Source organism: Syngnathus acus, chromosome 4 (genome assembly GCF_901709675.1).
Source record: "Syngnathus acus chromosome 4, fSynAcu1.2, whole genome shotgun sequence".
Classification (NCBI taxonomy): domain Eukaryota; kingdom Metazoa; phylum Chordata; class Actinopteri; order Syngnathiformes; family Syngnathidae; genus Syngnathus; species Syngnathus acus.
Genome location: NC_051090.1, coordinates 2,961,561 through 2,977,398, shown reverse-complemented (window position 1 = coordinate 2,977,398; position 15,838 = coordinate 2,961,561). Strand labels below are relative to the sequence as shown.

At 46.5% G+C, this 15,838-nt stretch overlaps 1 protein-coding gene across 3 annotated transcripts; it reads right to left on the bottom strand.

Moving 5' to 3' along the window:
* Positions 1-152: 152 nt before the first annotated feature.
* Positions 153-15,830, bottom strand: sned1 (sushi, nidogen and EGF-like domains 1). 3 transcript variants are annotated; one of them, XM_037250416.1, is made up of 32 exons: positions 14,882-15,830; positions 10,738-11,025; positions 10,533-10,673; positions 10,287-10,449; positions 10,094-10,219; positions 9,860-9,973; positions 9,468-9,581; positions 9,107-9,220; positions 8,967-9,014; positions 8,788-8,898; positions 7,102-7,194; positions 6,888-7,022; positions 6,483-6,602; positions 6,298-6,414; positions 6,000-6,140; positions 5,103-5,276; positions 4,906-5,019; positions 4,729-4,842; positions 4,524-4,637; positions 4,302-4,418; positions 3,932-4,225; positions 3,541-3,730; positions 3,166-3,278; positions 2,798-3,076; positions 2,626-2,722; positions 2,467-2,558; positions 1,948-2,049; positions 1,712-1,831; positions 1,056-1,143; positions 715-794; positions 608-641; positions 153-522 (listed from the first exon to the last, which is right to left on the bottom strand). In XM_037250416.1, the coding sequence occupies exons 1-31, from the start codon at positions 15,095-15,097 to the stop codon at positions 610-612; spliced, it is 4,161 nt and encodes a 1,386-aa protein (XP_037106311.1). In that variant the 5' UTR covers positions 15,098-15,830; the 3' UTR covers positions 153-522; positions 608-609. The 3 variants fall into 3 exon arrangements, with proteins under 3 accessions (XP_037106311.1, XP_037106312.1, XP_037106314.1); XM_037250417.1 differs by having other exon boundaries at positions 2,476-2,558; XM_037250419.1 differs by having other exon boundaries at positions 8,788-8,875; positions 8,968-9,014.
* Positions 15,831-15,838: the final 8 nt, after the last annotated feature.

Sequence of the window (15,838 nt, the reverse complement as noted above, 5' to 3'; positions counted from 1 at the left end):
TGTGGTACTTGTTATTGGTTAAAAGGTTTACAAAAAGTAACAACTTCAATATAAATTATGCAATTCATCCATATGTACGCTATTCGGGTATTATAAATGTGCTTGTACTGTAAAAAAAATATGACTGTCAGAATAAAAGGCACCAACCCAAATGGACATTTTAACATTTTTATTATTAAAATATTCACCTACAAAATTGGCCTATGAACACTATGTACAGCATAACGAGCAGCGATGCCTGCTAATACATAAAAATAACAAAAATAATAATAACAATAATAATCAAGCTATTTTACAAAGAAAACACTGCGCCATCATCAGAGATAGGGAGAGATGAATTCTTGCAATTCGCAAGGAGATTGTCAGAGTTCTGGAGCCTGAAATGTTACTACATGAATGTCCATCAACAACACCAGCGGAACCTCGTCTTATCTTATCTTGCAACCAGCTAGTTCACGGACATTATTAACACCAACATGGACATTTCCATAGGTACGGTCCTTGTGCTGGCCTCCAAATGTTCTAGAATTTAAAAAAAACATCAGATGCGGGTTTTTGGCCATTTGTGATCATTATTTTTTTTGTGGTTAAAGCAAAGCAGACTAACCTTCACTGTTGTCTGCTTGTTCTTCTGACTGTTACTATGGAAGATGAAAATTATTGTAATTTTTTTGATTCAATTTATTATTATTGTGACATCAGATCCAAACTCACCCTGACTTTTCTTCTGAAGCGTCGATTCGCAAACTTCTTGGTAGCAAACATCCTGTTGTACCTTATACGTTCTTTTGTACCTGCAAGAACAACAAAAGGAACAACGGAGGATTAGAAAAAAAAAAGTCAGGCTGAGAATAGTCACAATCTTGTGAGCAATTGAATAAAATTAAAGTTGAAATTCAAAGATGGAAATTTTTTCTTGAGTGTATATTTCTTTTTACTGTTTAACATACCCAACAGTTGTTTCTGTATTAATAATATGAGTGACAATTTAAAGTATCTATTTTGAATAATTCTTGAAAAAAGATTCAAATAACATTACAAAGGGGGATACTTACACGTAATGGCAGACGTCGCCCTCCCACACGGGCTCGCTCTTTGTCTCTGAGTAGAGGCGGGTGCACGGGTGAGGCACTCGCTGGCACGCTGCGCAAAAACAAAACATCAAAATGTGATTATTTGGCTTTTTTTTACTCTGACCAACTTTATTTTGTACCTACAAATCAGTTAATTTTTTTGTAAGTATTTATTTCTTTTTTGCTGATGTTGATCTTGCAGGGTTGCAGAAAAAAACATCCTCTGGGTGACAATACGGAGAGAGCTCTTCTAGGTTTTGCACCACAGACCCATTTGACCACAAGCTAAAAATCATACTCAGAAAGCAGCAAGCCACAGTGTGAAGGAAAGAAACTTGTCACTTTGGCCACCATGTGTCCAAGAAGTTTCAATTGCCATGTGACAAGTAAGGGGGGTGATTAAAGTCTTCTATGATTCTTGCTTTGGTTGCCACAGATACCAAGTTCAAATCCAGGACAAAAGTCAACACACTTGATTGTTCTCCTACGAGTCATCTAGTAGTTGAAAAACTATCAAGTTTATTCTCCATGATTTATAAGATTTTTCACCTTTGGGGTGGTTCTGAAACGTATTCTTGGTTTCATGTACTAAAACCAAATGTAGCTGTGTTTGTGTGTGTGTGTGTGGGTCAACATACACAATTCACACTGTGCGCCTTTGAACCCAGTGGCGCAGTCGCAGACGTGCGAGTCGCCACTGTTATTTCTGCATGTGCCGCCATTCAGGCAGGTCAAAGTGAGACAGTCCTGAGGCGACTCTGAAACAAAACAAGCCCACTCGATATCATCGCTGCCCCAAAAATACCCAAGACTTCTCGATATCCAAAGCAGCATGGTGGTCCAAATCTTCAAAACTTCAAGTTTCGACACCTACCGAGTTTCGCCCCGGATGTGGTCTCCTCTTGAATCTCCAGCGCCAGGCTGATTTTGTTTGTGGTCTCCTCCATCCTCTCCAATCGAACCGGCGGCTGGGCTTCTGCCAAGCAAAAATATAATGAAAAAAAAAAATAATAAAAGCTTCACAAATTTACAGTAACTTGAATTGAGGAGCTCTGGAACACACCGTAGTCACCATTTTGGAGTTGATGATGTCATCGGCAGCATAATTCAATTAGCAAAGCATAACAACACATCTTGACATGTCAAAAAAACAACCCAAGAGATCCTTTTGCCTAATCTAGAGACACACATGGAACGACTTAAGCGAGAGATTTTTTTGGGGGGGGACCTCCTTAACGTAAACAAACGTCACACAAACACGCAGATGTAGAAAAGCTAAAATGGGTGGAAATACTGAAATGGCCAAAACTACATCGATATATGTATACTACAAAATACTACATAGCTGAAAGTTTTTAAAAAAATGCAGTTTTAAATCCGCACTGTGTTTTACTTTGCTTACTGGGCCGATGTCGAATGGCTTTTCTTGGCAAGTGTGTGAACTTGGCTGTGATCTTTGCTCTCCTGTCAATCAGTTCAGTGTATCTGGAGAGAACATCCATGTCAGTACAAGTATTATTTTTTGGTATTATCTTTTTTGGTATTTTCCCACCTTGGTTCCGGGCCACCTCCCTGGGTCTGAGGCTGAGACAGCCTTCGTCCCTCCTTGATCGGTCGTTCTCTTCTTCCGGGCCTGGCTTCCATCGGCACTGAGCCCAAAGAAACACAATCATTTAAAAACTTCATTCAAATGTCAAATTGTCAGGTGGACTTGTGGTACCCACAGGTGGTGAAGTCCAGGTACTGAGGCTGGCTGTGGATCTGCTCCTGTCCCACCTTCTTGACGGAGGTGAGGGCGAGGCGGTAGAGCTGAGCCGGCGTCAGTTCTCGGAGCGTGTACGAGCCCACCAGGCCGCCGGGCAGAAAGCGGCTCCTGGTGGTCAGCCCTCGCGTCACGTTCACCACAAAGCCGTCCGAAACCAGCCCCGGGTGGCGGGTCCAGGTGATGGCGGCCGAGTTGGCGGTCACGTGGGCCAGCGACAAGTTCTGTGGGGGGGATGGCCCTGCAGGCAACACCACAAAACAAATTAAATGTAGTATATTCTTGAAATTGGCGAGGAATCAATTCTATTTAGAAAAAAAGGAATCCCACGTGTCCAAAAGTGCAAGGGTCCTGCCGAGTGGCTTGTGGAGGGAAACTCATCGGGTCTGAGTCCACTTTGCGCCAACACGTCCACCGTGTACTTGTGGGCAGGAAGCAGAGAACTGAAAAGATCATGACAGTCGATGTTACATTACAGAGTTGTGCAACAGCAGCCCCTAGTGGTAAGAACAAAAACACACTTTGGCCAAGCAGAGCATTTTAATTCCTGCCTACTAGCTCTGGGATTTATACAACTTTAAAAGGTAGGTAGTTAAGTAGCTAGCTACTTAGCTAAGTAGGCAGCTAGCTAGTTGGTGGGTAGAATTGGAGGTTACGAGATAGGTTGATAGTTGGGCGTGATTTGTGACTGTTTCAGGGTCTGACCTGAAGGCAAGTTCGCTGGTGGTGGTGTTGAGCAGGACTGTCTGCGTTTGACCACCGTCCTCAGATGTTAGCGTGACTCGAATCCTGCTGACGGGCGCGTGTCGAGTGGCCTTGAGGTTGAGGCTCCAGCTCAGCCGCACGTCATACGCCGTCACGTTCAGCACCTGAAGATGCTCCACCCGCCGAGGCCCTTTTTGAAAAGAAACAATACCGTCAACATGAGTGTAACCGCTTGACAGAAAAACGACTGAAATGCTTTCACACACGAGTGACATGCTATTGACATGTATTTCAGTATATGAGCGCATTTCAGAGTATTAGACGAACACATTTCAGTTGTGTATGTGAGCCTTTTAGTAGTATCTGTGAGAAAAGTGTGTCTGCCACTGACTGGTGCGTATGAGAGCGGTGGCTGGCCTGCTGACGTGGTCGCTGTTGGCGTTGCGCTTGATGGAGTAGGTGGAGATGTTGTAGAGCAGGCCGGGCACCAGACTTCGCAGGACGTGCCGTCGGCTCTGCCGGTCCAGAAAGTCCACCTTGCGGGCGCCTCCGCGGCCGTGCGGCGCGTACGTCACCACGAAGCCGCTCAGCCACGCCATAGAGGACGCCTCCGGCTGGTCCCAGCGTAGCTCCAACTCGCTCTCTTCCACACGCTGCACGTGCAGGCCGGAGGGGGGCAGCAGATCTAGGAACAAGCCAGGTAAAAAAAAACAAAATGAAAACTTCTAAATAGTACATAAACTCAAATAAAGATGTCCGACCTTTCTCACAGTCTTTCCCCGTGTGTCCGGCTTTGCACACACAGTCGTAGTTGCCTCTTCTGTCACTTCTGCATTCACCCCTGCTCCCGCAAGGGTGCAGCACGCAGGGGTCCTCCACTAGGGGGCGACAGAGTCAAACACTTGTTACAGCGCTGCTCCCAAACAAAGTGTGAACTGGCTGAACTTGAGGAAGATGAGAGGGAGGAGGGGAAAGTCACTTACACATCTGGCACCGGTCGCCGAAGAAGCCATCCTTGCATGTGCACGCGTACGTCCGCTTGGAGGCACGACACACGCCGCCGTTCAGACACGGGTTGGACTCGCAGCTGTCCTGCTCTACGCACATATCCACACAAACACACACAACGAGCATGTTTGAGGTCTTTGTTTTGTAACAAATAATACAGTCAGCATGTTTTATGTGTACCCGTTTGGCAGTGGCGTCCTTTGAGGCCCACCGGACAGCGACACAAATAGGACCCCGGCTGGTTCTCGCAGGTTCCTCCGTTCTTGCACGGCTCCGACAAGCACTCGTTGACGTCTTACAAAGAATAGAGTGCAAATTAGAAATAATTTACCCTGACAAAAACAATTAAGCACTTACCTGTCTGACATTGGTTTCCATTATAGCCTTGCTCACAGTCGCAGACGTAAGAGCCTCCGTGGTTGCGACACGTCCCGCCGTTCATGCACGGCTCAGATAAGCAGCCGTTGAGTTCTGGAGGAAGGATAGAACTAACTAGCATCATTTGTTTTATGGGAATCCATTTGAGGATTGGATTGCGGGTTGTTGTGACGCACCTTCGCAGACGGGAGGCTGGCTCCAGTCGCCCTGGACGCCGCAGACACTTTGCGTGGCTCTGGGCACCGCCACGTATCCCGCCTGGCACAGGTAAACGGCCAGCGATCCCGGCAAGGTGGACAAGAACTGAACGTCGGCGTGCTCCACCTGCGGCGGCGGCCCGCAACCCATCTCTGCAACAACCAAGTGGCGTTTGTTAGCAAGAAAGAACGTCGAGGAAAGAAAACAAATTCTTAAGAAGAAAAAACAGAGATGCAAAAAGAATTTTGTATTTTCCACAAAAAGTGAAAAAACAGTTTGGAGGCTACTTCCTGAGTCATGTTTACATTGTCACTTGTTGCTAGGCAGATTTCATTGGGCTCAATCCCACCAGGAAACCAGTGGAAATAAAATGTTACTTGGCAACCACATCCATTGAGCTTATGAATTAGAAACAAGGATTTTTTTTAACACATTTATTTGAAGATGAAATCACTCAATTAAATATTTCAAAAACTATAAAGTTGCCACCAGGACATGGCACTAGCAACAGGGGCACATTGAGACTAAAATGAGCTTGGCCTCAATGCTCATATGTCCTGGACTTTGACTTGAAATAACTTTTACTCGCTTCTACTTGTACACGGGCTTGTGCCGCTACAGGGCAGCAACCACGCTAAGATTAGCGTCACATGGACACGGCCAGGGTCATCGGAGCGCCACGAGGTTGCGTCAGATTAGAGGTGGAATCGGACCAAAATATTATCCTATCTTGGGGCAGCGTGTAACATTACAAAATTTAAGTAAAAATGATTGTGAAGAAAAAAAAAAAGTCGCTTTTCCTTTTTATAGGAGCAACGTTGGTTGCAAAAACCTATAAATAAAACAAGATTGTTTTGGGGTAAGAGATGGCTGACCTGCGTGACGGTGCGTGGCAGTGTTGACCTCACAGTGTCTTCCGGTGAAGAAGTCGGTGCACTCGCACTTGTACTTCCCGATGTAGTGGAAGCACGTCCCTCCATTCACGCAAGGACTGGATGAGCATGGATCTGGCTTCCCTAAATGACAAAAATTCTTCAAAAAAATGAAAGCATTTGCTGCATCTGGAACATATCTGGTACTTTTCCGGATTTGATGTTTCAGTGCCCCGCCCCCTCAGTGGTTACAGCCTCATTCTAAAATGCATTAAATCCATTTGTGTAAGGGCCCACTCACCCACTTCACAGTGCTTTCCGGTGAACCTGTAAGGGCACACACATCTGTAGCTGCCCGCTTCCTCCCTGCACGAGCCCCCGTTGCGACACGGACCGGAGGCGCACGTATTGAGTCGCACTAAAACCACACGTAGGTAACATTTGCTCATTTTTCTTCTTGTGACTTTGTCGGCTTGCCCACCCTACCTTTCTCGCAGTGCTTGCCCCAGTGTCCGTGGGTGCACTGGCACGTGTAGCCGCCGTCGCGCTCGTAGCAGTAGCCGCCGTTGAGACACGGGCTCGAGTCGCAGACGGATTGGGGCTGTACTGAAAAACACAAAGCGACACTTGACTGTGTTCCTTCCGTCTCGTCTGGCTGTTAAAACCGCAAGCCTGCCGAGGGCTATTTGAGCAGATTGGAAAAATTAAAGAAATTATTAATATTACACCTTTTGTTATTTGAAAATAAAATGATTAAATAAAAAAAAAAAAAAATCTCCATTTAAATATTTTAATTAATCGAGAATACAACTTTATTCTACAAAAATATGAACCAAACAAATACACTGGATGTTTGTAAATGTCTTAGTGGCCTTGAATGAGCACTCTTACCATAAGGGTAAAAGTCCTGCTGGTCCAGTTCTGCAGCACTGGTCTGACACGTGCACAGGTACGCACCGCCGTATTCCAAACACGGACCCCCGTCGGGACACGGATGATTGTTGTTGCACGGCGTCTGCGTCACCTCTGAACGCAAATCACCAACAGTTATCGATTTGTTGAACAGGCCACTTTGAAACAATAAACGGGTCGAGTCCAGACTTACCGAATTGGCAGTAGAGGCCCGTGTAGGAGGCGGGACATTTGCACGTCCCGTTGCTATCCACACAGACGCCGCCATTCTGACACAGACATTGCTCTGCAGACAGGCAAAATAGCAAAAGTTAGCGAGTGGATTCGGGTGCTGATCCAAATGTAAACAAAAGGCAGGCTGCGAGCTGGAATGGTGAATGAATGGCGACCATCTGTAGTGAATACCGAGCGTCTTTCATCTTGTTATTGATTAGCTGCCATGTGACTTATTATTGTGTCAACGGTGAAGCGCATTCACACACACTGCTCCCACAAAAAAAAATCTCTTAATATTTTTTGCTACTTGACATTCTACTGCTTCCACATTCCTCAACCGATTCATTCCGACATCCTGATGTATAAAATTCAAGTCATGAAGAATAATCACACCTTTCCCATGATTTCCTTCAGGCATGAAAGACCTGGATGAGAAAGCATTTTTTTTTTTTTTGACTGTGAAGGAAATACCAGGTTTTCTTAAGATGGGACCCAAAGGCGGCAATTACAATGAAAACAGCAGGGGCCCCAAAATTGAACCCTTTGGAACACCGGTGGGAGACCGAGCGGGACAACTAACACAAAAAAGTTCTCCATCCTAATTGAAGGCGGAGGAAGCAGCCGTATCACGCAAAAGAAAAATGCCAGGCCTTTGAAGTTTATTCCTCTCGTGATACGGAACCGATGTGGGGAGAACCCTGGGGCCCATTAGCGGTAGCTTCATTAGTACAACGTGCTCTTTCATTGGCTACCTTTGAAGCCATGAGGCGCTCGCTGATGTCCTGCTTGCTTTTCTTTTTCTTTTTTTTTGCTCCACTAGCCGTTCCAAGAAAAGCATTTGGGAAGATTTAGGAGACGCTTAGTTGCGCTAAGGGGTGACAAGTTGCATGCTGTTTGCCGAAGCGCCGCTATCAAAGAGCTTTACCACGGCGAGGCACGATATGCTGCTGGGTTCTGCTCTCTCGCCGCCGCAAATCAACATAGAAACACTTGATATTCTCCACATGGCTTTTTTGGATTAAGAGGTATTCGTAAGTCAAAGTGTCAAGGTTTTAGTCGGATTTTACCATCACGGCGGGGTCAAACGCATCAAATACCAGACAGCTGAATATTGATGCATTTTTAACGCCATTTGCTTCCAATTCAATGAACATATAGCAAGGGGCAGATTCACTTATATGATGAAAAATAATTATTTTTTGGGCTTGAAAATTGGAATAAAAAAAGTTATTTTTTGCTAAACTGTAAAAACTATTTGATATCCTTAAAAAGTAGGAATTCATTCTCGCAGTATGATTTTGTCTCCGCGTTCCGAATACGACACGACTCGTTTTCCCTTTTTTCTCCCAAATTGCGTCTGTTTTGATACTCAGTGTGGCGTGCTGGCCGTGCTCCAGAGGAGCAAATAAGTAGCCTCATATTTGCGCAGCGGGAAGCAATGACTGAATACCACAGATTGCGGCATCCCCTCATAAACAAACATTTGGCCGTCTAGACAAAAGCGCTTCCTCTTTTGTTGGTAAACTCATAAAGAATGCTCCATAAAAGAAATATTTACAGGAGGCAGCCCGCCTAACCCTCGGGTCAACTCAAATGTGTCAGTATGGATAATTACAACGATGCATCAGCATGCTACCTCTTCCAAGGACGCGGACGGGCTTACCTTGGCACATGTCGCCGTAGTATCCCGGAGCACACGAGCACCGGTGTGCGCCGGAGTCGCCGTCCGATTGGCAGATCCTGTTCTTGCCGCACTCGTCCGGCTGGCACGAACCTGCAGGCAAAGACGAAAATGATCAAAAAAAAAGAAGACGACAAAAATGTGGGCAAAGTTGAGCTCACCAGTTTGGTTTTTGGACTCGGTTGAATTGAACTGAAGCTCCATTAGCTCTGTGGGGAACAAAATGATGAATTCAATTAATAATTAGGTCACGTCACGTGACAACACGGTAGACAAAAAGGTCTTTTGACCTGAATTTCACCTGACTCACAGACGACTCCTGTGAATGGAGCGGGACAAAGACAGGTAAAGTTGAAGCCGTGATTGACGCACTGGCCTCCGTTCAAGCAGGGCCGCGAGTCGCACTTGTCCATTTCTACGACAGAAAATGACACAAAATCCAATTATTATTGAAATACAAACTAAAAAAAAAAGATGAAAGTACAGTGAACCTGACAATGATGCTAATTTCTATTAGCCCATCTATGGTGTTTCACATCACATGATAGCATAAAGCTAGCAGTAATGTTTCATTTGTTTGTGCCACTTTTAGGTGCTTACGTCTCCAACTTTTGTTTATATAAACGGCAGTTGACTGTCCACCTTGACAGACTGTGTCCCACCTGTCTGGCACAGCACGCCAGTGTAGCCCGGCTGGCACACGCAGGTGAAATTGTCAGCAGTCTGCACGCACAGAGCGCCGTTGAGGCACGGCCCGTCCCTGCACTCATCCACATCTGCAACGGAATGTTACATCCATATTTCAATATTTACTCAGCCGATTCATATATCCGCCACGCGGCTCCCCTCGTGCTGCAAATATGCGCCGCTGGCCGTCAAATAAAGTATCACAAGAGGTCGGATACATCTTCACATCGCCCGGCTGTGGGAATGTTCACGAGAACGCCGCAGAATTGAAGAGTGAATTTCTCACATCTATTTATCAACTCGTGTTATTTGTTTGAATTCCTTTACTGTTACTGCAATTCAGATTTTACACATAAGCAGTGATTACCTGTTTCACACAGAGAGCCAGTGTATCCAGGTGGACACTGGCAGGTGAAATTGTTGACGTGGTCTTGACACGTTCCTCCGTTCTGACAGGGAAACGAAGCGCACTCGTCCACATCTGCAAAGTACGGTGACGGCTTTTACAAACTGTGCGAGGTGTGCAAATTCTGTGTTAGTGCCGGAAATGCACAGTCCAGACACAGGAAGGGCTCGTGCTACTATTACGCCGCCGACTCACTGATCTGGCATCGGCGTCCGGTGAAGCCCGACAAGCAGGAGCAAGTGAACGAGGGATTTCCAGTGATGCAATCGTCGATGCAGCGGCCTCCGTTAAGGCAAGGCCTCAGGTGCGGGCACACCGACGCTGGAGGAACAAATCACCGCGTGAAAGGGACTCCTCGCGGTTGGTCAAAAGCCGGTGTCGCTCCTACCTGAGTTATTGCAGCCGCCCACCTCCACATTGATGTGGTCGATGCGAAAAACCCAGCGGCCCGGGAAGCCCACGTTGGTGGTGGTCTCCACCTGGGCCACGTCTTGGGTGCGCGAGCCGGGAATGTTGAAGTACCTTTTACCGTCACCGGCGTTAAAACCTGCCTGGGGAAAGGCGGGAAGTGGGGTAGCCAATCAGAGCCTAGTAACGAATCACAGTTTCCTTCCTTCCTGTCAACCATGCTTACCTGCGCTGCAATGCCTCCCAGGCCATTTGCGTCCCCCCCGCTACTGGCGTGCCTTCCGGTGGTCCAGGTGATGTTGTTGTACTGGAAGATGGTAAACGAGAGCTCGCCATCCGTGATGAGCACCACTTGGAATGTGTTCACCTGCAGAAAGACAAGAGAACTCGTTTGTGTCTATACGATCATGGTTTGAGGTGGACCTCCATACCGGCGTGGTAGAACTGCCGCCATAAAAAGTGACTTGGTGCCAGGTGGAGACGAGCACCCAGGTGGCGTTGAAGTCAGGTAGGTCTGAGAAGTACATTCGGATGTCGGAGGACGCCCGGCGGAGGGTGAGCGGCTCGCGGCTCTGTCGGTAGAAGACGCGTCCCGCCCGCCGGTTGTCCACGTCGGCCCAGAAAGGCGCCACGACTCGGCGGTCCCCGGCGATGGGGAATGCCACGGGGGTGAACTGGGACACCTCCCGAAGGAAAGACACCAGGCCGTTGTTGTTCACCTGTGGAGGAGAGAAGTGAATCATCAGTGACTCAGTGATGGATGTTTGCACTTCCCCAATGGCAAACACATGCGAGGTTTATTTATTTCGTGGAAGGACAGACTGCAGCTGAGCAAACCGAGAGATTCTCAACTGGGAAGTCACTCAGGCGGATGGAAAGTTCACACGTCTTCCGCTTAATAATAATACGTTTGATTTATAATTCCCTTAAAAAAAAACTCAAAATGCTTATGTCAGTGATAATGTAGGTAGTTGGAAGCTAGGTAGGAAGGTAGCTAAGCCGGTTTGGTCGGTAGATAGTCGGTAGTTATGTCAGTAGGTAGGAAGGAAGGTTTGAAGGAGATGAACTTTGCCTCTGTGCCCGCGTGGCCAAGCAGCATGTGACAACAAAAACATGAAGGGAGAGTCAGTCGAAGGCACCCGGCCAGCTTTGGCTTGACGCCTTCAAAACATCATTTGGTATAAAAACAGCCCAGGAAGTTTTATTTGGCTACAAGGACGGAAGCTCAGTTAATGATCCCCAGCACAGTTTTCTTCCCCTTCGCATCAGCGGGACGGAGTGAGAACCTGGACTTCTGCGGAAGACTGCGGAACACGGGCGCCGAGGTCGGCCCATCCGATAGCGGGAATTAAAAAGGACGCCTATTTGGGAGTTGTGAAGCTCCCACGCCTGCGGAGCAAAGCGCTAATGATGTGTTTCTGAGCCTTCCGATGACATTGGATAAACTGTACATGAACACATAGACCGTAAATATATACAAAGTATATATAGACCGGATTTACGAGCGTTTAAGACGAACTGAGGACCTTTTGTCCGTGCAAGTGGTGGATGGTGTCTGAGGCTTTGCACTTATGTGAGAGAGTGAACGGGTTCAAGTGCTGCCCAGCGAAACAGAGCCAAGGTCAGACTCACAGGAGAAACATCTCTGTCGGTATTTCTTTAAAAAAAGAAAAAAAAAATGAGGAGGATTGGTAGGGGGAGTTTATTGAGTGGCGGACACATCCTGGATTTAGCTTGGGTGCGTTTCTGCCGGCATCGGCGCTTTTATGGAGCACAACAAACTTTGATGTGGTTTACGCCGGGCCAAAGCAAACCCGCCGAACGGAGGAGACCATGCCCAGGCGTCAACAGGAGGGGAAACACTACTTCTTTCTTGTCAAAAGACGGACGTTTCCGCTACTCCAAAGACTTTTCGCCTCATAAATCCCTTTCAGAACAACTTTAATACGGTGCCGACTCTGCGGGTAATTGCGGGGCTCCTTTTTTAATTAAGGGAAATAGTCAGTTTATGTCTTGACAAATCTCGACAACTTGCTGCCAAACGTAACAACACACGGCAAGTGAGAACATCTCGCATCTCATTAACGAGCTTTGTGAGCTTGTTTTGCTTCTTTTTTTTGTCGCATATTTTCTTTCAAGCATCGTTTCCTGTTTTTTCACATTGCACAGGTGGCAAAAGTAAAAATATTTTTGGAACGTAATGACTTGTTTTGTACCGTGCAGTTGATAACGAGACATAAGAGGGTTCCCCCGACTGAGAGCGCAACTTCTTTTAACTCTCTGTGACTATGCTAAGCTAAGTGACATACACTATAGGCCTTGATGTAAAGTGAGTTGTGACATTACTAGTAGCCAGTAGATCAGAAGATGTCAAAGGCTTCCCCTACTTGTTTTAGCACATTGCTCTTGTGCTACGTTAAGCAATACATATATATCATGTGCATATATATTAAGTTGAGTCATTACAAGTGGGCATAAAAGCCCCCCTCCCCATGCATTCCCACTTCTTGTTTTAGCACTCTAGTCGCTAGGCTACGCTAAGTGACAATAGTATATATAAATGTGAGTTGTGACATTACGGCGCAGTGGAAATAAGGTCATAGGTGGTTTCCTAAATAAAACAAACTAAAAAGTTAAGTGAACTTAGTATAGTGGCTTTTGCGCTACCTACGCTATGCTAAGCTAAACTATTACGAACTTGCTCAAAACAGAGCATTTAAAAAAAAAAAAAACATCTTTAGAGATGAGCGCTTGCAGATGTTGGCCAGATATTCTGTGAGCTTCTACGTGCATGCATCATGTGTTTCACTCCTGGCACCGCCTACTTCTTCTTTCTCTCCACTTTCTCTCGCAATAAAAAGCGGCAGATCGTAACTATCTCTTGCTCACATCTGCTTCCAAACATGTGCTCTGTCCTCCCTGACCTTCACGCTCCCGAACCCCTGCGTTAAAATGTACGGTGAAAAAAAAAGAAAAAATAGGGGGCCACTCGGTTTTGGGAGCCGCGGCGCACGGGACTGACATCTGGGTTGCGTTAAGCCTTGATTGGTCATTTCTAAGATAAAGCAGCTGGACAGTTCCAGGGGGAAGACCCCTGCCATGTTATCTGAGGCGTGGGAGGAGGAGGGGGCGGGGGGGGGCTTATGGGGGGGTGGGTGGGAGGGGATCCCACAGCAACATGTGAAAACTCCCCCACACAAAGCACAACAACACAGCGACAGCCTGCCTGGTTACTGAGGTTCCTTGTTTGTCAATCACAGTGGACCAAAATAAAGGCAGGGCAGAATATGGAAAGCGCTTTCAGCATTTAGTCGATTCAGTCAATTTTATGATATTTATACAATTTAAGATGAGACCATATAGTACAATATTGAAATTGTACATATGCTATATTTCACTTTGCTTTTTTTTCAGTTAAATCAATTATTTCTTATTTTATTATTAGGCTTGTATCAATGTGAACTGTGCTTATTGTTATATTTATTTTTATGTATTTAGTTTTTATTATTATGCATTATATTATTGTTATATGTTTTATTTTATAATATTTCGTTATATAAAAAAAGGATTTTTTCTTTATAGGGCTCTCTTTTGATATCCTTAGGTAAGCGCTACGGGAAAATTCAAGTTACATACCAAACAAGTTTTTTTTTTTTTTTACATTCAAATGGGCTGCAACATTTTCCTGCACTTTCCAAAGCAGCTAAGGTGACTAACTTGACTGACTTATGCCAATTGTTGCTGTGGTTCCTCAGCCTCCCCTGGTGGCCATTTGAAGATATGAGGAGGAAGAGGAGGAGGAGGAAGAGGAGGAGGAGGAGGAGATGCATCCGCACACAACAGGTGGTGCTGATTTAAGGAACATCAAAGTGTGTGCGTGAAAAGCCGGTGAAAAGTTCTTCTGCGGGTCGCACGGTACGGCAAACATTTAATACGGCGCAAATGAAGGTTACATGCACATGCACGCAAACATACACAAACAGATTTTTCAGCAAATAAAGATCATATTCTTTTATGAGAATAATGTTTTTTTTGCAGAAAAAGGTTTTGTAATATAAAATCGTATTTTTTTGACAGATATTTCAGCTTTAGGAAAACATCTTGGGTTTTTAGAAGAGTGAGACAATTATTTGATGTTTTCATTTTTCAACGAGTAGGTGTGGAAGGGGCTGACTTGTTTGCGAAATAAAGTTTGTAAACCAGTGAAATGACGAACACGTCCCTGTTGATTGTGGTTGCATCATTTTCACAGCTTTTGAGTTGAAGATAAAGATGAGTGGGGGAATTGCGTCCATTACGAGGGAGGGAAATGGATTGAACATTTTAGATGACTCTTTCTTTTGTCACAGAACATTATTGAGATCATGAGAAAACATTTGGAAAGGTAAAAGTCCGATTTTTGCAGTATAAACACACACGCGGCAAAACATGCAGAAACTCTGCGGTGTAGCGGCCGGGCGCCAGCCCCCCTGCTCCGTCTCATCCCCCTGGAGTCCTGTCACTTTCCTTCGCCAAGTCCGCACAGACACACATGCACACACACATGCACACACTTAAAGACATAAACACACTTACATAGAGTCCCGTGTGCTTGTCTCCAAAGAAGGGGAACGCCACCGAGATGTCAAGGAGTCCCGAGCCTCCGTCGTCCTGGGCCACCGTCTGCGCGTCCCCCCGCTCCGGGCCGAAGGGGTAGAAGTCCTCCAGGGGCACGGCCGCCTCCGCCCCTCCAGGCGGCAGCAGCAACAGCAGCAGGGCGCAAAGCAAGGAGGACAGCGGCTGTGGCGGCATGGCCTCAGCCACCCTAGGGGGGTAGCGGATGGAGGAGGCCCTGACTCGAACCCAGCTCGGGAGGGGGGTACAAGCGGTCTCGGAGGGTCTCACGCTGGTCCTTCAGCTCCGCGGCGTGTGAGGAATACTGGGGATTCCTTGCATTCTGCTCTGGGAATGAACGAGCAGCAGCCGGAGCTGGAGCTGATGTTTAGTTTTGTTAGGTAAACAATCTTGCAATTTTTTTTTTTTTTTTTTAAGGGGGTCCCCTGATGACTGAGCCTGTGAGATATCCTCAATAAAGCACTCTATTCTAAGCCTGCTAAAGGACTTCTTTCACAATTTGGCCACACCCCCCCCCCCCCACCAGCGGGGATAGACCACCTTGCATAATTAGCCGGTACCAGCCAATGGCGACGCGGGGGGCGGGTAACCGGAGCGCTGCCGGGGGCGGGGCTATGGAAATCAAAGCGCCGCTTGCAGCCCGGTCCGGCCGCTCAGGAGAGAGCGCACAAGGAGGCGTTCTCATGAAACGCCCGCACACACACGCTTTTGTGGTTTGTCAGCAGTTCATCCTCTCACAGCCACCGCAACACTAAATCCACTTCTTTTTTTTTTTTATTTAATGGTCAGCGTGTAATGAAAGACACTTCTGTCCCGCTCGGAGTCCCTCCCCAACATAACTCAAAGCGCCCCCCCCCTTGACAAAATACAAACAAAAAAGCCACACAAAGAACAACGTTAACGTGTCGAGAAAATCTG